Source organism: Phytophthora infestans, genomic scaffold, assembly GCF_000142945.1.
Source record: "Phytophthora infestans T30-4 supercont1.1 genomic scaffold, whole genome shotgun sequence".
NCBI classification, from domain to species: Eukaryota; Oomycota; class Peronosporomycetes; order Peronosporales; family Peronosporaceae; genus Phytophthora; species Phytophthora infestans.
The window spans coordinates 2,778,218-2,798,664 of record NW_003303758.1 but is presented as its reverse complement, the minus strand read 5'-3'; the positions used below and the strand labels follow the sequence as shown (position 1 = coordinate 2,798,664).

Genomic DNA, 20,447 nt, shown 5'->3' with positions numbered 1-20,447 from the left:
TACGTCGGTGGTAGAGGTAGTAAAGAGGTAAAGACTGCACTTGCTGTCGCACTCCCTTGTTGTAGGACAGTGGTCACACCCAGCCGATTTTGAGCACAGCGCAGTGGCATCTCTTGGAGGCCGGTGTAGCGGATCCTGAGATCCAGAGTCCGGACCGGACCCGACTCGACACCTGTTTGTGATGACCGGATTAGACAATTGCATGCTGCCGTCGGACGAGTGAATGCACGTCCAGCCTATGTTTACGCATTTATTGAAGGATCGGTCCTGAGGCCATCGGTAAAGGTCGTCGGGGGGGTTGGTAGGTTTTGATAAGATACTCAGTATCACTCACGTAAGCTTTCGCCTTCTGCGAAATTGGTTACATAGCGACTTTTTTAGGTGCTCATAAACCAATTGTTTACAATTCCTGGACGCTCAAAAGTGCATTTATTTGTTTTTAATAATTAGTAACGGGTAGTCTCAGAGACGGGAACGCCTGAAGTCTTTGTTATTAGCACCAGTGCTCACGCTTATGTCCTTGCGAAATTTTCTATATTCATACATGTGTTCGGTAATTGTAAAAGTGTCAACAATGCGGATTAGATCAGCTGAGCAGGTGACTTCAGATGCTATCGGTAGTCTGATTTGTAGTACTCTGCTGTATTCGTATGAGGATCGTAAAGATCGAATGTAAGCAGGAGATCTCTTTAAAACAACTAAGCAAGCAGGCTTGAGAAGCATTGGCAAATTCACTCATATTATATCAATGCTAAAATTCTGCATATTACTTTTTGTCAGCTATGATAAAGGGTCCTTCTGTAATGGGCCCAGCTCCAATTACATAAGTAGGTAGATATTTCCTTAGTTATTACATAAGTAGGTAAAGTGGCATACGGGTAGCGTGTGCCAAGGTGGCATCATCTGATTGGTTGATAGTGATGAGTCAGACTCACTTATTGACCAATTAGGTATAGACATGTGTTTGAGTGGTTCACATGAGGCCAGGGGTAGCCGCCCTGGTCTTAAATAAATCAGAGTTGAATTTGACACAAACCTAAGACTTGGTTTTATTATAGCGAGCTTCCTCCACACTATAGTGTAAGCTAGTGACTGTATCTCTTACCCCGTTACACCTGGTAGCACCTTGTAGTCCTTCCAACGACCAAGTCTACGATGAGCCAAGTCCAGATCTCCGGAGTGACCCTGGAGCATGCTGCATTCCCCCATCTCACTCGCGTGGAGTGGGAAGCGCTTCACCGCCTCGTGGCGGTGTCCGGAGATGCCGTTGTCGCATCGCTGCTGAGCTCAGCGACGCCCGACCAGCAACATCTTGCAGCACAAGAGTTCATGGAGCGCGATGCGAATCGGCGGGTGTCAACTCCCTCATGTTCATCCCAGAATGATGTCATCAAAATGGAGACGTCTACGTATTCTGGCGCCGGTGAAAATCGGCTCCCGCTAAACTGGTGGCTCCGCGAGATCGACATCGCTATCGCCTCGCGACGCATCGAGGCGTCATCCGCCAAAATGAACTTCCTCCTCTCCCGGTTAGCCGGGAAGGCCAAAGAATGGTCCCTAGGGAAGCTGGTTGTCGGCCCCTAAGCTTTCCCGACTCTGGAAGCTCTCCAGAGTGGCTTGCGCTTCGCTTTCGAGCCCCCGCAAAATGGGTCTCGCGTTCGCGCAGAGTTCTTCGCTCTTCGGCAAGGGAAGATGTCCATGCGCGATTACGTCCAGAAGACGCGACATCTGGCGTCATGCATCGTGACCAAGCCAATCGACATAGCCTCGCAAGTCCACGTATTCGTGCTCGGCATGCGCGAGGGTTTGACCCGCTACTGCCTCACCAGAGCTGAGACCTCCTCTCTTGAGGAGGCTTTTGCACTCGCGATTCGCGAGGATTACATGGTCGCTGCATCGTACACCGCAGCCATACCTGCGGAAACCCGAGAGTCTACCCCAGAGCTCATGGAGATCGACTCCATCAACGCGTCGAGCGATCAACGTCGCGGGTCCTATCACGGTAGCGCTGGGCGAAGCATTCGCTCCCTCATTTGCTTCCGCTGTGGGAAGAAAGGTCACCGCGCGGCGTCGTGCCGCGCGCCAGCTCCCGTCGTCGCTCATTCAAAGGACGACCAGGATCAGTAGGTGCGGGGCGCCCTACTGGCTTTAACAAAGGATCGGACCCTCCGGTGGCAGCCCAGCCTTCGAGCCCTCCCGTGCTCCAAGCACACATCAATGCCACCACTACGCCGGGCGACTCGAGACTGATCATCATCAGCCTCCACGTCACCGGTGCCCGGCGACCACTGCGCGCGCTCCTTGACTCAGGAGCGACCAACAACTTCTTTCGCGCGTCGTGTTTGTCGGTACTACCCAAGAACGTTCAAGTCCGGAATAGTCCGGGCGAGATTCAAGTCAAACTCGCAGATGGTAAGACTCGCCGCGCTGTGCAACGTGACGTGTCCTTGTCGTACACCTTCGACGGCTTCCGTAGCAACGTCGACTTCTTGGTGATCGAGATGAACTGTGCGCTTGACTGCATCCTGGGCATTCCTAGGCTTGCGCAATATCAGCCAGAGATTGACTCGCTGGCCCAATCGGTCAAGCGTCGACGTGGATTCGACGTGAGCGAGGTGTTCACACACCTCTTGGTGGCGCCAAGAGACTGACCCCACGTCACAGTCGTGAACAAAACAGCAACGACGCAGGCAGTGCACAGAGCGAGCGATGGCCCTCTCTGCATGGCTTGTGCTACGTTGTTGAACGAAGAGCCCTCGCGGTGTCGCGAGGTAGATGATGAAGTGGTCGAGCAGAGGCTCCCACAGTACAAGACGGTGATCGAGCAGGGGCTCCCACACAACGAGACGGCGGTAGAGCAGAGGCTCCCGCCGAACGATTCGGAGGTCGAGCAGATTGGGCTCCCGTCAAACGGTGCCGCGGTTGAGCAAGGGCTCCCGCGTGCTCTCGGCCCGGTAGAGTACGGTCTCCCGCGCCTAGAGGAGGGTGATGCATCGTCAAGTAGCAATGAGTCAGACTCGAGCGTGAGCTCGAGGAAGTCGAAGAAGAAGTCGAAGAGACGACGCCTGAAACCTCGTCGAGACTCCACGCCCAGCGATAGCCAGCCGATGGAATCGGTCAGCGCGCTCGATTACGTGGAAGAAGGCCCGAATCGGTCACGTACTATCACAGTCGCGAGTCCGCCGCGCGAAGCGGCGGCGATCACACTTCTTCCAGGCTTGTCCTGGAAGAACTTTCGGGACCTCAAGGCTGGAGACGTCGAGCAAGTATGCTTGGTCACCGAGGCAGTCTCGGTGGATGAGTCAGCAAATGAGGTCGCAACGGACAGTGAACGTTCACGTCCGCTGGGTGCTGAACCCAAGTCTGCTCGAGAGGAGCGATTCCAAACGCAGTCCTGGGAGGCGTTGCGGGAGTCAGAGAATCCCGTAAACGACACCGCTTGTGAGTACGCCGACGTCTTCCCGGATGAGATCCCCGCCGAGCTACCGGCGGATCGTGGGGTTCAGCATGAGATCGACCTCGCGCCAGGTACGAAGTACTGCGTCACCAGACAATGGCCACTTCCCCGTGATCAAGTTAAAGCGATCGATGACTTTTTCGAAGGCCGCCGAAAAGCGAGTCTCGTGCGTGAGAGTGCCTCTCCCCGTTCCAGTCCAACGTTCTGGGTGAAGAAAGCTACAGGGGGATGGCGTATTGTTCACTCATTCAACAAGTTGAATGATGCCACCATCCCCGCGCAGACTCCGATCCCTCGGAAGGACATGGTACTGGACGTCATGGCTGGCAGCGTCATCTACAGCGCCATTGGCCTGACCGATGGATTCTATCAGATCCTGATGAGAGCATGTGATGTGCCGCTCACCGCCGTAAGTGCACCGAGCGGGATGCTCTGGGAGTGGCTCGTGATGCGACAGGGTCTGAAGAACGCGCCTGTCACCTTCAATCGCATGGTCTCCCATGTACTTCGTCCGCTTCGAGACTTCGCACCGAGTTACTTCGACGACATCTTCGTGCACAGCCGCGCTGAGGGCAACCTCAGTGCCGTGGAAGTACATCTGAAACACCTGAGGCAAGTCTTCCAGGTGATGCGAGAGAACAAGCTCTTCGCAAACCTGAAGAAATGTGTCTTCTGCGCACCGGAGATTCCGGTGTTGGGATGCTACGTGAGCAAGAACGGTGTGCGCGCGGATCCCGAGAGAGATATCGTCTATCTGTGCTTGGCCAACGCCGACAAGCCCCACTGGGTTGCGTCAGTGGCTTGGCATGGCCAATTACTTGCACAAGTACACGAAGAATTACGCTGGGTTGATCCAGCCGCTGTCCTCGCTGCTGAAGAAGGACGTGATCTGGATGTGGAAATCGGACCACCAAGCTGCATTCGACTCGGTGAAGAAGAGCTTGGCGTCTGCGTCGATCCTGAAGCTTGCTGATGACTCAAAGCCATTTCACGTCGTCTGCGACGCGAGCGATTTTGCCATCGGCTGTGCGCTGATGCAGCTCGATGATGACGAACATGAACGCGTTATCAGCTATTAGTCGCGTCAACTGAAGCCAGCCGAGAAGAATTACCCAGTCCACGACAAGGAGCTCCTGGCAATGCGGTACGCTCTGATCAAATTCAGAGTGTACTTGCTCGCTGAACAGTCGTTTGCGGTTTATACTGATCACGCATCGCTGCGGACAGCGATGAAGAGCCCTCACCTGTCGCAACGGATGGCCCGTTGGCTGTCCTTCTTCTCCGAGTACAACTTCGTTGTTCACTACAGGCCGGGCAAGAATAACATTCTCGCCGACGCGCTGTCTCGGCGTCCGGACTACGATCCCCGTGAAGCGCTAGGCCATCAGGTGGCTGATGAGGACGACGACGAATGTGCGGTCTGCGTGTCGCCAGGCATCAACTTGACGTTGACCACGCCCACGCTCTCGCTGGGCGACGAGATTGCTACAGCGTACGATGATGACCCTATATACGGTGCCATCATGAAGCACCTGCGTGCATCTACACCTTTGCCCGCCCATAGTTGGCACATCAACATCCAAAGTCGGCAGCTTTAATTTTGGGTGTCAGCAACGTGCCCAACTTAAGAAACACCACCCTTTTTCCTCATTCAATGTCGACTAATCAACATTCAAAGTTGTCACTGCCGACGAGATTCCGACGAGGAACTCCCGCGCGCTCGAAGCCGCCCAAGCTTATGCGTGTGGCGCGTACTAATCTTCACTCTCACTTCTACCGAGCATCGCGTAGATGCCTTCCCAGTCCACGCTCAAGCCCGTAACCCGATAGAGAACTGCTTCAGTTCTCTATAGGCACACATCAAGCAGTACCTAGCTCTTGCTAGGGAGGAGATCCTAGAGCCCGTGCTAATCAGCGACAGTAAGCCGATCACGAAGACCGAGGCGCGCATGCGCATTCTCGAACGCGCCGCCAACGTGAACATGCCGAAGATCACGCAGCGCATGGTGCAGAAGATGGAGTTGCATGCTGCGAAGTTCGTCAACGCCGCAATTCGCTTCGAGGAGATGGTGTACGGCGAGTAGGCGGATCTGTAGGGATAAGAGGAGTACAGCATGCCGACTTTGAGTATGGATTAGCCAGCTTTGATTGCACTAAGGATAGTGGTACTGCTTAGTTCGGGTACCTTGCTCCGGCAAAAAATAACCCAAAATTAAAGCTGCCGACTTTGGATGCTGAATGTGCCAACTATGGGCGGGCAAAGGTGTAGTAGTGACACGCTAAGGGCCCTGTCAAGGACCACGCGTAATCAGATCGGTCGATATCGACTGGACGGCAATCTGCTGAAATACAGCATCGAGAGGTTCAATAGACCTCGAGTCGTCGTCCCAAACGACGCTGATCTACGTGCGCGTATAATCCACGAGTACCATGACGCCCCGACAGGAGGACATCTCGGTCGCGAGAAGCTCTGTCGCGAGAAGACGTACGCGGCTCTGTTGCGAGACTTCTTTTGACCGCACGTATACAAGTGGGTACGCAAGTGGGTCCGCACATGGGAAACTTGCCAGCGAGTCAAACCGTCTCCGACGTCTCAGGCTCCATTGCGCCCTCTTCCGGTCGCCACGGAAGCTTGGCGCTCCATTTCGATGGACTTCATCTTCGGTCTTCCGCCCGATACAGCCGGGCGCACGGGTGTATTTGTGTTTGTCGATCGTTTCAGCAAGATGGTCCATCTCGTTCCGGTGGCAGCCTCAATCACCGCGGAAGATTCCGCAGCCCACTTGGTCGACGTGATTTTACGTCACCACGGTCTGCCGGAGTCTATCGTGTCCGACCGCGACCCGCGGTTGCCATCCGCGTTCTGGTCACGCCTTTTTGAGCTCTTGGGAACCAGATAGCTGATGTCGACTGCGGTACATCCGGAGACGGATGGACAAACAGAACGTGTCAACCGAGTCCTTTAAGACGTTTTCCGCAGCTACGCGACTTCGTACACGAGCTGGAGCTCGGTCCTACCGCTAGCCGAGTTTGCACTCAACAACGCCGAGCAATCCTCGACGGGCATGACGCCGTTTTTTCGTGAACAGCGCTCGCCACCCATCTGTTCCGGCACTTCTCGCCGTGGGTCACCCCACGGATACTGGCGGCTCCACCCTTGGTGGGAGTGAACCTCCTTCGGTCGACATGGATGCTGAAGCTGCGGTCGACATGGATGCTAAAGCTGCGGTCAGCCCTGCGGACAACGCGTCCGTGTCGTGGTCATCACCGGTACGTGAACCGGTGTCTCAGCACGCACCGGTAACCTCACCGGTGCCAACAGGCCTGTCGGCGCACTCGACTTCAGGGTTATCTTCGGGTGTAGCCAGTGCGAATGCCCTGACTCGCTCTCCGTCCAAGCAGTTCATCGAGCCTCCTCGGCATACTGCATCTCCGATAACGAGATGGACGTCGCAGAACTTGATCGATCCAGGCAGCAAGATTCGTGAGCAAGAAGTTACCACGGCCAACTATACACCGAAACGCTCGGTGCTTCCTGCCGATCGCTCGGCAGTTGCGGAATTCGTCATGCAAAGGCAATCCATCGCAAGGTTCGTCCGCGACGCACTGCAGAACGCAGTGGAGAAGCAAAAGGGACAAGCTGATAAGCACGGTCGAAATAGCGTGAATGTATTCAAGAAAGGAGATCGCATTCTCCTATCGACCGAGGGATCCGCGCTTCCGCCGTAACCAACCTCGGCGCCAACAAACTTGCTCCACGCTTCATCGGTCCTTTTCGAGTAGCCAAGGCTGTGGGCGACGCCTACACCTTGGACATCCCGTCGTCACTTAGACTCCACCCGACTTTTTACGTCGGGCGACTCAAGCAGTACTTCCCTGCGACGATTCCTGACCCGAGCCAGCAGACGGAGCATGCGTCGGGCTGGTCGCCCGACGAGCCTGACGCGCCAGAAACCCGTTATGCGCCCGCTCTCGCGGACGATCTCCCTGCTGGGCAGAGCCAAGCCCACGCGTCTTCAATCCCCGTAGGCGAGATAACAGCTCCCGATTCGACTGCCGAAGCTCCGACGTGATCTGCTCAGCCCACCAGGCACGATCTTTCGCCCGCTTAGCTCCAACCTGAGCGTCCAACGCACGGTTCGACGCTGCCTCCACCTCGCCCTGAACGTACAGAGCGTACGCCGTATCATCGTGAAGGCCCACCACCGATAATTGACTCGGTGGGTGATGCGCGCTGGATTGTGGAGCGTATCGTTGTTGACCACGAAGATCCCCACAACTCGGATGTTCAACGTAACATCCGTAGTCATACTCTTCGCGCGGCCCCTACCGCTCTGGTACGTTGGATCGGTTATCCCCCGGAGCCCCGCGCCAATCTTCTCCGCGACGTTCCGGGCGTGGTCCACGAGTATGAGACCATGCTGCTTGAGAGGAAGAATTCCGCGGGTCACCCGGCGGAGACCGTGAACGATATCGAGAAAGGCCACGGGAACGACCCGCACGAGGAGGCGACAGCGACGCCGCGCTCCAACGCGTGCAACGTCGGCGTGAGCCGCCGCGATTAGCCGCCTGATCCATACTGGACAGGGTGTGCTCATACTTCCCGATCCATCCCGACTCTTCTCCGCTGAGTGACCGCTCAGCGAGATGTTTCCTCCATTCGCGTTGAGTCGGACGGGTTGAAGTACCACAGGACTTACATTCCTCTCTCACGTGCACGAAGCAGAGTCGATCCATATCTCACGCGCTGTTGCAGACCTTCACGCGCCGCTCTCCAATCGAATGATCCGCGAGGATCTCCTCGCGATACGCCAACCAGTCGACAAAGCTTTCTTCAGCACGCGACATCCGGTTCCACCGCCGGATGAAGGCACACCAGGAGCGACGAAATCCCTCACGATCAGCGCCTTCGATGTATTTCTTCCGCGTCGCGCGGAAGCGACGAAAGTGGTTCTTCATAGTGTCGAGCGTATCCGGATTCTCCGCTCCTGACAAGTCGTACAGGTCCCAGGGAACCAGAGAGTCATCCATCACGCGCGACCGCGTGCTTCCGGCGCTGATCCTCGTGACTGTCGGCTCAGCCGGTGTCTCGGCTGTCTGGGTTACCGCCGCCGTTAGTGTGTAGATGTTTGCTGCTGTCACCAGCGTCGCGCTGGTGCTAACGCCCGTTGACTGCGTCGTGTTGTCCTCAGCCGTCTTCGTGTTTTCGATTTTTCTTCAAATGTGCTCCGTGCGCTTACGTTGCGTAAGCGCAACTTAGAGAGGAGGGTGATGTAATGGGCCCAACTTCAATTACATAAGTAGGTAGATATTTACTTAGTTGTTACATAAGTGGGTAAAGTGGCACACGGGTAGCGTGTACCAAGGTGGCATCATCTGATTGGTTGATAGTGATGAGTCAGACTCACTTATTGAGCAATCAGGTATAGACATGTGTTTGAGTGGTTCACATGAGGCCAGGGGTAGCCGCCCTGGTCCTAAATAAATTAGAGTTGCATTTGACACAAACCTAAGACTTAGTTTTACTAAAGCGAGCTTCCTCCACACTTTAGTGAAAGCTAGTGACGGTATCGCTTACCCCGTTACACCTTCAGCTTATCATAGCGATATATCAATGATATTATCATTGATAAACGAACTACTTGGGGGGCAGCTTAGAGACACTCATGATGTTCTTGATACGCTCGATCTCGGCAGTGTTATGCTTCAATATAAGCTGGCTCTCGGCTTGGTCCGGATCTGTCCTCGATCTGCCCGAGCTTATCACTACAGCACCCAACGAGAAGACACGCTCTTGGAAATCGGTGGTGATTGCACGTCCAAGCCAAATTCGTGCAAGAAAAGCTATTGACGGGAACTCATGCTGCCCAACAATTCTGAACCACTGCAAAATATTGATGTGCTCATACAACTCCATCAGGTCCCAATACTCCCCAACATCCTCATATATATCGTTTTGCTCGACCGGAACGATCTTGCCTTAACCTCGGCCGAACGCTAAGTGTCAGCCACTTCTCCCCTTTTGTAGATGCTCGCCACTTACTTGTCCACAACCTTGGAAGTGAGTGGCTGCCAAATCGTATAGCAAGACAGCCGCGAATCCCGCTCAAAAGCGACAATGCCTGAGGGTCGCTCACCATGACCCTACAACAGCGATACATTGGGAAGGAAGAACTCATGACCGCACAATGAAGCACGATGGGCTTGATCCGTCCGCCACTTCCGTTTTATCAGCGTTGTACCACTTTTTATTAATATTGTTCATTTTAGATATCATTGTATGGATAAATCAGCTGACATGGACCTTTTAATACAGTATCAACGTATTAATGTCGTTTTTTGAAATGATTTAATTTATATTTTATCATCGTATCAACTCTGCAACTCAAGCATGTTGGCAAGTCGTAAATGCCAAGTCACGATGGCACATCAGACGTTCTGCGTCTCCGACTATCATTGGTCGCAAATTGTAATAGCTAATCTAGTGAGGCAGGTCGTAGTTTGTGGATATTATGTCGCATATCCGATTTTTTCAACTATTGTTATTGTGAATCTTGTCTAAGTTTTCCGTTCTCTGGCAAAAAGACAAACGGACTATAAATGACCGCATGGTCGCTGGATATGAAGAAGCTGTAAATGCGGCTGTAGCAGCTGCGATAAATTTATCTATCACTGGGCCCACAAGATCGCGGGATTCTCCTGGTTTCGGGAAGCGACAAGTGGCTGCTCGTCATACGCAGTCGCCAGCAAGATTAGGTCAGATCAGCTGGGTTTTATAAAATTAAATTGTTTTTTTTAAAGTCTTTTGATATATGCAGGTCGCGCAGAAACGCCACGAGTGTCACCACGTGTGTCGCCTTGCCTGCTGAGAGTGCGAGCGCTAGCGCAAGTTTCACCGGGTAAAGCGATTCATGTCCAACTTCAACGCAATGTAGAGCCCCCCCCCCTCCCCCCTCGGCATCGCAATCCGTATCACAGCACCGACAGCAGCTCGTTGTGCAGTCAATTGTATAGCAAAAAATACAGTTGGACAGCGCGGAACGTCGGGCGAAACGCTGGAGATATTTGCTGTAAATGGCACAACATTTGCTGATATTATTAGAAAGCTGTGGAATCAATTTATTCATCGAGTTAAAGGCGAAGCAGCAAGTCAAGATAAAAATTGGTCCATCGAAACTCCGGAATCGTGTTGGCAAAGATCGTGCGATTTAAGCTGAATCGTCACCTCGTCGACGATAGATCGTGGAGCCGCTGGATTGTGTCAGCGTAAGGAGAAGCAGTAAAGCTTTTAGCCTATGAGCATGGATTGTCGAGCGCAAAGGCACAATATCTCGCAGCTTATATTCGGCCCCATCACATAAACTGGTATGGAGCAACTGCTGAAGTATCACTGCGCGAAGCTACAGTTACAAGACACTTGTGCATCCATGTCTTAAGGTGATCAAGCGATTTAGATAATGTGGGCCAGCCCCATCACGCGATGTCTTAATCGCTCCACTTAGGATCGAGCAGTTTTGGATTCGCCTCCACAGTATATTGCACGCTTGCTTCGTGTCGTCGATTTGCAGGTTGAGCAACAGTTGTCGAATATCACACGATCAGCACGTTTGGTGCTGGACGGTGTGAATGAATTACTTGAAAATAACGCAAAACAAATACGGCAGTGGGTAGCAATGGGCCAAGTCGTCGAAAATCTGAGAGGTCGACAGCTGCCAAGAAACCTACGATCGAGGCTCTTCTAGCGGACATCCCGCTACCAGCTGCGAACGATGGACCAGAGCCACTTGAAGAAACTAATAATAAAAAAGCCGTTGGCCACCAAGAGTAGTGCCGTACAATGAATTACTTAAAGCGACATCCGCCTCTCAGTAAAACCTAAGCCGCCTTCATTGCGCTCGTCGTGCTCAGTGCTTCGCCGCGTCTCCTTTGACATTGGACCAGTCGGGTCAAAATGGCCCTGAACCTACCGCCCACAATGCTCAAAAGCCGTTTCATCTTTAAAACTTTTAAAAAGCTAAAAATGTTTTCACAAAAAGCATTGTAAATCCCGCTCGCTTCGCTTACCATTGTGTCGCTGTAAAGGATGTTTGATGTACCCATACATGAGCTCTTTTGAATTAAAAATGGAAATATCCTGCGCTTTTGCTGAAAATCTCCTCGTATAGCGATTGTCTGGTCTCGAAGGGAGTATCCCTTTTTACGAGCGATACCTCGGTTATCAAAAGACACCCCGTCGATAAACACGAGGTTGTGGTGACACCATTCGATATGGCTCACCTCCTCAACGAGCCGAAAATATTCTTTTGCCTTGGTTTGCATTACTCTTCGCTCTAAAATTTTCCTCGTAAACCCATAATCATAAAGAATATACCACACGTATGCTAAAATGGTGTCGTCTAAGTAAGCTAGCGGCGTCGCCGAGTAAAAGTCGCACAGTCACCGCTTACAAACCGATGTGACCTTTGAAGCCACTATCATCTGGCCTCGCTCGTGAGCTTCAGTCTCATCAGAAGATTTAATCCCGTTGGTAATTGTGCGAGCGCGAGGCCAATAGAAACCGTTTGAATAATGGATAACTAAATTTGGATGGGCCTGTTGGTTTGTTACTGCTTCCTACATTCCGAACCTGCCCCTAAATTAAATTGTTAGATGAAGTATATTGGCATCGCTATCAAAGTTTACAGAAACTAAACAAAAAATTTAGAGATTTCGTCTAACAGACGCACCCTCACAAAGATGATTTGCCAATGACAGAGCGTCTAGATGAACCAACCCACAGCTGTTTAAATGGAGGCGGTGCATACGGGGTCTTTGACGCTGATGTCGATGGCGTTGTAGATGATTCCCCGTCCCAACTGATCTTGATCTTGCTCGTGACTCTGGATAGCACCTAGTCCGCGATTCCGCAAGTGACAGAGGGACACGTGCGTCTCTGTAGTGACCTTGCCAATGACACAGCCCTTGAAGCGGGTCTAGGCACGGTGGGTCTGGAAGTGCAGACACTGTTGCTTAGGAGGCGCAGTCCCGTCGTGGGCAATTAAGCACGATACGACCTTGTGATCGCCTTGCTGCGGCTGATGTGCTACTGCAAGCTTTGTGGTGTCATGCTCATTTATAACCCTTTGTAGAGAACAAATTACTCTATTATTTAAGACGCCTTTAGTGCGCGGCCGCTCATTCGAAAATCGATGCCGGAAATTTCGAGTAGAACGCACAATAACAAATCCGTAATTTCATTAAGACTATGAGCAGTTTACCGTAATATTAATATCCTTCCCCCAAATAGAGCCATGCCAGTGATTCTGCGGCGGCACCAATAAATTGTACTCTCGTACCCTCTCTTCTCTCTACCCCCCCCCCCCCCCGTTGGTGACAGTGGTCAGCATTCGATCGAAGCTCCCCCGCCATCACCAGAAGTTTTAAGGTCATTTTCCACTATGACGGAGCGTCGGCAGGCCATTGATATTGGACGCAAGCAAGATATTATCGCCTGGATAGAGTCAGCAAGCGAAGGCCTACCGACTCGTGTATTCCGAATTTAAGGCTGGAGTCTCGACGGAGGTTCTGTGAGGCGCTAGAGTAGATTAAAAAGAAGCTGAAGAGCGCGCCGCCACACCAGCTTCGTCTTGCTGGTGTGGGACGCAAGAAGACATCAGAATCGCTGAAGGAAATTTGGTGGGACGCGTTTATGACCGAGCGACTTAATATAGAAAAGGTTACTCGTAAGTTGCTTTCGGACATGACTCTAGCTATCTATGCAGCCAAAAATTAGAGCAAGTCGACCTTTACAGCCTCGGATCATTGGGTTTCGGATAATTTGCGTCACCACGGTATTTCACTTCGCCGTCATACAAATCTCACTACTCTCAAAGATGAAACGCAAGTGGGGTGTGCTGTGAGCTACCTCAAGTATTTGAAGGAGTCTCAAATCATCTTTTGAGATGTAACGGGCCGTCCTCATGGACGAAACCGCCGTAGAATTTGAAGATGCACGGTCGCAAACGCTCGATTTGACTGGAGACTGACACGTTGTTGGAAGGTTTACTGGATTCGCATCCATGCGGATCACTGGGGCTCTTGCTATGAGTGTAACAGAAGGAAAGCTACATCCTCTTTTGACGTGGAACAGGAGTTTCGATAATGCGATTTAAATGTCATTATGGCAACATACTAAAATCGATTACTGTGCGCGCATCACCGTAGCTTGAAAGCGAAAATACCCAATACTTCAAACGCAATACTACAGTAATTGCGGACAATTCGAGTGATAAATTAGCAATGTGTTTAGTATAGCACAATGGTTCAAAATATCGCTGACCGTCTTGGATGTTCAAAAGCGGCGGTTGTCCTCCAAGCATTTCCAAATGAATGGGTAGCATGCTGGTGCGGTCTTGAGACAGAAAATGCTTCGACCGAGAGAAAAAGCGCTCAACGCAATCGGCGATCGGAGAGATGTGCGGCGGCAGCGGGTACTCGGCCCGGTCTTGATGCTCCTCCGTGCGCTTTTCAGTACCTTCTCGGTGAAACTCAACTTCGCCACGGATGCACCGACTTGGTACCCACTGGTACGAGTCGTGAACGGACGTAGGATTATACGTTTCCCATTACGCAACCGATCGCCTTCACCCACTAAAACCGAAACGCAAGCTGACTCGAACGCTTGGTCGTGTACAATTGCTGCGTCTGCAGCGAGGTAGCCCGATAGACAAGGATACTACTCAATGAGCGCGTTCAAAATATCGCGCAGATCGAGCAGCGAGACGTCGGCGCTCTGCAGCTTGAGCGATGCCGACCCTAAGCCCTTCAGCTCCACCACAAGCGCCTGCAGCTGATTCTCTTCACGACGACTTGGCACCAGCTCAGAAATCTTGTCGCCTTCCGTGCAGATGAAGTCCTTGATTTTGAATATCATTGCGAAAGTGCTCGACCAACGAAGAGCCGGTCACAAAGTAGTTTTTTCTTCTAAGAAATATTATAAATAGAATTTAGCATAAAACAAATAAATTACACGTAAAAATTTCCGAAGTTTGACTGCGGTGTTGAGACAGCAAAATTTACCCATGATGGTGCTCAACTTGCTCAGTACCGGCTCGTACGCTGTCAAATATGTCTTGACCGCCAGGTGCAGGCGGTGGCTAGCAGAGTCAATTAGCAGGATCTCCTGAAACGATGCCACACACCCGTTCATTTAGCAGTTATCACCAGTGACGAAGAGCAAATCCGACGTCGTCCGCTCCAAATTCTCAATATACCTTGCAGAATATCCCCATGAGCCTCAGCCGTATGATCGACCACTATATCATGGGGTCATCGCAAGGAGCACCAGCTATGCTTGTCCGTCGTGCTCAGAAACAGTGAACACGGGGACGTAATGCTCCGAGCGGAAAGTCCAAGCCTCGACACTAATTCCGAATTTAGAGGGTAGCACGGTGATGATGGTATTTTCCACCTACGTTGTAAGAAGGCCGAGATACTTGACAAAAGTTTCGGTGCTAATGTCAAAGAGTGAGCAGTACTAGCGCACCGTGGCGTTCTCTGGAGACGTGAGGGGTAGGTTAAACGACACCGAAAAGTCGAGCCAGCAGTAAAGCTTTCAGACTTTGTGTCCATAAAGGCCACAAGCGTCTCACTACGAGCCCCACTTGCGGCCATAATGGCCTCAAAAAGATGATGTGCTTCTGGCGGACATGTCCAGCACTAGGTTCTTATGCGCACCTTGGACCACTGGCAGCGAAAGAAGCCTGTCGGCTTGTCTTGCTCGTCGACCAATGGAGTGCAGAAGTCGGTGATGACTTGCATCGTGGAACCCTTCCGGGCAAGAACCATACTTAAGATGGCGTTGAGGTAGCGAGAAAACGTATGAATGAGTAGCTACTGTGATTGCAATTGGATATTGGGTCAAGACTGCGCGTTGAGTAATTACAGCTTGTGTGTATCAGATTTGCCTGTCGTACCACTTTAGTATGGCACATCCGATTAGAATGAATAATATTAGATACAGGGGCTCTCTTAGCCGCGTGTTTGGTGCGCAAGGTACATCGACATGCGAGCAAGATCAACTTGCCGCTCGGACTCAAGTTGCACCCGATCTTTAAGACCGGCTCACTTAAACCCAACGAGTCGCCGACGCTAGCACGAGACGTAATCCGACACGACAGCAAGGTTGGGAAGGCCGTATTAGCTGTCATCAACGAGCGTCGGCGTAAGGGAGCCGTCCAGTATCTTATTCGGTGGGTGGAGCCGCTCGAGAGCCTGCACCAAGTGACATGTCTGATTCGAGCATTTGAAGAAAACATATCCAAGAGACCAAGGAAACAACGACGGAAATACACACGGATAATTGTGTAGCTCGACGGACTCGACGGCATTCCAAGATTCACAAAAAAAATGGTAATAATGCTCAAGCTTCAGATGAATTTTCAAAGTATACAAACTTCAAGATCATGTTCAAGCTCCAGGTGAGAGCTCAAGGTATACATACAGTAGATCAAGGGGAAAAGAAGTCATACAATTATCAAGTTAGCCTACGTCTGGTCGAAACCGGTTCTTTTTAGCGAATCAGCGGGCGCTGAACGAACCGCGCCCTCGCCAGCCACGAGCAAGCACACTCTAACAGCAGCATCTGCAGGAAACTGTCATCAGAGACGAAGCGGTCACAAGCCGTCATCTGGCACACAATCCAGTGCGACCTGCGGTGAGGGCTTGGGAGGACACTCGCGCATAGAAACATACCGGGCGCTAGCAACAGGTAGTTCAGACCGGTGCAAACACAAACGCTTTCGAGACAATAGTGGGCCTAATTCACACTGACCGTGTCTTCACAGAACCTCGAGACGGACCGGAACGGTTTTTTTGCCGGATGAAGGTCCACAGTGTGTACCACACAGCTCCCGCGGAAGTGATTGGATTTCCTATTTGAACACGCGCTCGGGGTACAACGCATCAATCGCAGTTTTCGAGTACCAACTGGGGACTCCAAAGGCGTCAGCGGCATGATCCAGCGCGCGGAAGGCGCAACGACCATCACTGGAGGATCCCATGGCCTGTCCGGCCGCGAGAGGCCAAACTCAGCGAAGGCCATCGGTCTTCCAGCTGCTTTGCTATCATCGACTAGATCAAGGTACTCCGTGAAACCGTCCTCGTCGAGAAGCCAGCGAGGCTGCCAAGAGCCCTCGGTTTTTCATACTGCAATTCTGTTTTAGATATAACACAGTGAGTTCCGTGCTACATGGGCACCAAGTCGGTCGGAGATGGTCCAGACATGCCAGCGAGAGCTTGTCGCAGGACTACGAGTTGAAGGTGTCTTCCATTGAGCTCGACGACTAAGTGACGGGCGTGGTGTGCGTCCACCAACCGACCGGGACAAAGTCTGCTTTGTACGTGCCATGGCTGGCTCTCGACGGAGCGAGTGGTTGCGCAGCAAGACGGCGAACTAGGCGAGCGTGGCGTCGGAGGAAGTGGCTGACTGAGGAGAGGCCAAGCCTGGGACTCACATCGCAAATGCTTGTTTTCTACCCACCTGCAGGCTAGCATTCTGTCAACATTTTATGAACCTGATTGGGTAGTAAAACCTGCAACATCTGCCAGGCACTGTGTATAAGTTTTAGACAACTAAAAAAATAGTTATTTATTTAAGGAAAAATCAAATCCGAGCACAATTTAATTTTCACAATAATTTCTGCTTTCTATCTGAAGTCAGATATTTGAACCGCGAGCCATCAGTTTCTTAGCCATAAGCAGGGTTCTGGAAAACCCGGGTTTTTCGAGAAAAGTGGATGGGTAGAAGAGTGCTGTGGGGTGGCTCGGTAAAGGTTTTTCACCGCTTTTACCCTTTAACATCTAATAGTTTTACAGTTGAACGTTATAAGCCTTTAATAATGAGTTGCAACTTCCCTGAGAAATACTCCGTACAGTTAATAGCCCATCATCGGAGTCAAGGTGTGGGTGGGTAGCCCCGGTAATTCGACTTACAAAAACCCCACTGGGAACCCTGGCCATGAGTTTACCTGTAGTGGTGACGACGCTGCTAGAGTGGCTAAAGGCCAATGGAGGAGTCGACAACTTGCTGGATATCCGATACCTTGGTAAACTTGAGGGTCATGGCGTTTTCGCTAAGCAGGCGTTGACTAGCGGCCAAGTAACGCTGCGAATTCCGTTCAAGCTCACGATGAACATTGAGTCTGCAGCCCGATCCGACCTTGCACGCGTACTGGAAAAGTACCCGCAGATTCCGGACGATGAGGTGCTAGCATTGCATTTGATGCACGAACGAAGCAAGCGTAGTGACTCCTTCTTTGCCCCATTTATTGCGTCACTACCCACGACGTTTGACTTGCCGGTGTTTTGGTCGGAATCCGAGCTGAACGAACTCAAGGGCACCAACGTGCTGCTACTGACGCAGCTGATGAAGCAGCAATTGCAAAGGGACTTTGAGAATATTCATCAAGCTGTGGTAGAGGATTTCCCAGAAGTTTTTGCATTGTTACCGACGCTGACATTAGAGGACTACACTTGGGCCATGAGCGTCATCTGGAGTCGCGCGTTTGGAGTGACGAGAGAGAAAAAATACCTGCGTGTGCTATGCCCAGCGATGGATATGTTTAACCACGACGTGAGCTTGCGTATCCTGCTTGATGACTTTGTTTCGTTCGATGAGGAGACGCAGATGCTGACGCACCATGTACCAAAGGAGGTGGCAGCAGGATCGGCGTTGCAAATCAGCTACGGGCAATACTCGAACGCGAAGCTGCTGTTTTCCTACGGATTCGTTGCAAAGGAGAACTCACGCCGAGCTGTGGATTTCTGGATGAAGATCCCGCCTAACGACCCGTACCTGAAGCTGAAGCAAACTGTCCTGGACTCGAATGAACTCACACGCGACCAGACGTACGACTTTTGCGGCACCCTCTTCGAGAATGATGTCGACGAGAGACTTCTTGCTACTCTGCGTGTGATTCTGATGAACGAACAGGAAATCCGCCTGTACAAAAAGGTATGCTGCCTCCTATTACAGGATTTTGGGTCCGGTACTAACCGAGTTGTGTTACTTGTCTGCAGGCTTTTGAGACATCGATTATTAGCATTCGCAATGAATTGGCTGTGTATGAAAACTTGCAGAATACTTGTCGCCGCAAGCTCGCGAACTTTGCTACAACGTACGTCCAGGAAACATTGTTGTTGCTACGTTGTTGTTGCTTGATTTACTAACCATCAGGCTTAATTAAATACTCTTCTTTGACAGTCTTGAAGAGGACGAAGCAATCTTGGCTGAAATGGCAACAGAGTCGAGCCCTCGTTTGTCATTCGCTGTGCGTGTGCGTGTCGAGGACAAGCAAGTGCTTACAGGTGTGATAGACACACTGGAGAAGTGGAAGCAGGTTCTTGCTTCCAACCTTGAAATGTATCCACCCAGCACCACCCGTCCGTAAATCAAGAAATTTTGTTAAAGTGCATTTTTTCGTTTTTCATTCGTCTTAAAAATCTATACAAACTCCCATGGAACTTTAGTAACATTGACAAACATCATATTAGTTCCGCATTTTAGTTGGTCAGTTTGCGGTTCAACAACTGTCGCAACACGCTCGATGTGAAGTACGGTAAGCGAGCATTCACCTCGTCGTTATTGAGATACTTAGCCCCACCAATGTGGCCGCTGCAGGTCGATGCACCGCAACGGCAGTCGAACTTCTCGTTCATGTCCCATTCGCTCGTGGAGTAGTCGAATGTCAAGTGTTCGCCCTCCTTAATAGGCTTGATCGCGATGAACGACACCTTGGCCTCACTCTCGGACATGTCGATGCGCGTGTTGGGGTTGCAACTATGGTTTACGAACTCCAGTCCGCCCACAAAGTCCATGTGCTTGTCGGGCGTGATCTGCACTGTAAATCGAGTGGGCGTTGGATACTGCAACAATGATACCACCGACTTCAGCGTGAGTCATCCATGCTCGTCGTCACAGAGAAGACAAGTAAAGTATCAACGTACAACAGTGCCGGGGGCAGAGCCAATGACATCGTCTTTCTTGAAGGTCTGTCCGGCTACTGCCGAGCGCCAGTGTTCATCCCTGTCGAAGCACAATTATCATGTTATCGCTCTGCAAGCTAGGTGGGCGTCGTGCTACTTACAGTTGCTCGATGAAGAATCTTCCATCCGAGCCCTCGGGCACGTAGCTGAGTTTGCCGCTTTCCTGCGCTTCGTGGCCATGACCGTTGATCTTCACTCGCTTAGCGCTGGTAGCTGTGGTGGCGGCGGCGAAGTGGCGGCGACTGATTGTGCCGAGAGAGCGCGAGGCAAGGGAAATGTTACGTGTAAACATTGTGGAGGTTCGAGACTTGTGCTTCTTGCCGCGCAAAAATGAATATGGGAGTTTGCGGGATATTTTGCAGTGCAGCCGTGACAGTGACGACGGCGCGGCCACATGCACCTTCCTGCGGACATTGTTGCGTTTCAAGTCGCAGATCGGCGGCTGAACTCATATATATGGATGTCAGTATGCCATTTATTTATGTCACAAGCCACATAGTGGAACTCATACAGCGAGGACGAGAGTGACACGTAAACGACGGGTTAGGGGTTGAAGTTTCGAAACCGTTTTGCGTCTTCAACCTGCTTCAGTTTCGCGAGGCAGCTGAGATCTTGAAAAGAGTTTAGACCCGCAAACTCTGAAGAAGTTATAGGGTAGCATGAAGCTACAGCAGAGTCAAATTGACTAATATTCAGCTAGTGTTGTCGTCAGGCTAGTGCTGTCGTCAGGACATTGTGACTACATGTATTGGGCATGCCAAAACGTAAGTTGGCGGCCAACTTCCAATGCATCCTGCGTGTACCATCATCAATCGCGAAGTGATCATCCACTTCGGCAACGTGTCACTTGCTTTGTGAAAATCGAATACATGTACATGTACTCCATAGTGTCAACAATTGACTCAACATGCTACCTTACAATTCGCTGTGGCAGCAAATGTTTAGCTGGTATTACATGTAGTACGTA

At 51.4% G+C, this 20,447-nt stretch overlaps 2 protein-coding genes across 2 annotated transcripts; one reads left to right on the top strand and one right to left on the bottom strand.

The window, feature by feature from the left end:
- Window positions 1-17,404: 17,404 nt before the first annotated feature.
- PITG_00531 (uncharacterized protein) lies at window positions 17,405-18,885 on the top strand (the record flags this gene model as incomplete). The annotated part of the gene is made up of 3 exons (XM_002909076.1): window positions 17,405-18,449; window positions 18,515-18,612; window positions 18,699-18,885. 3 exons carry the CDS (start codon window positions 17,454-17,456, stop codon window positions 18,883-18,885), a joined length of 1,281 nt encoding a protein of 426 aa, XP_002909122.1.
- Window positions 18,886-18,979: 94 nt separating this feature from the next.
- On the bottom strand, window positions 18,980-20,307 carry PITG_00530 (uncharacterized protein; the record flags this gene model as incomplete). The annotated part of the gene is made up of 4 exons (XM_002909075.1): window positions 18,980-19,360; window positions 19,442-19,520; window positions 19,582-19,922; window positions 20,284-20,307. The coding sequence occupies 4 exons, from the start codon at window positions 20,305-20,307 to the stop codon at window positions 18,998-19,000; spliced, it is 807 nt and encodes a 268-aa protein (XP_002909121.1).
- Between the last annotated feature and the right edge of the window lie 140 nt (window positions 20,308-20,447).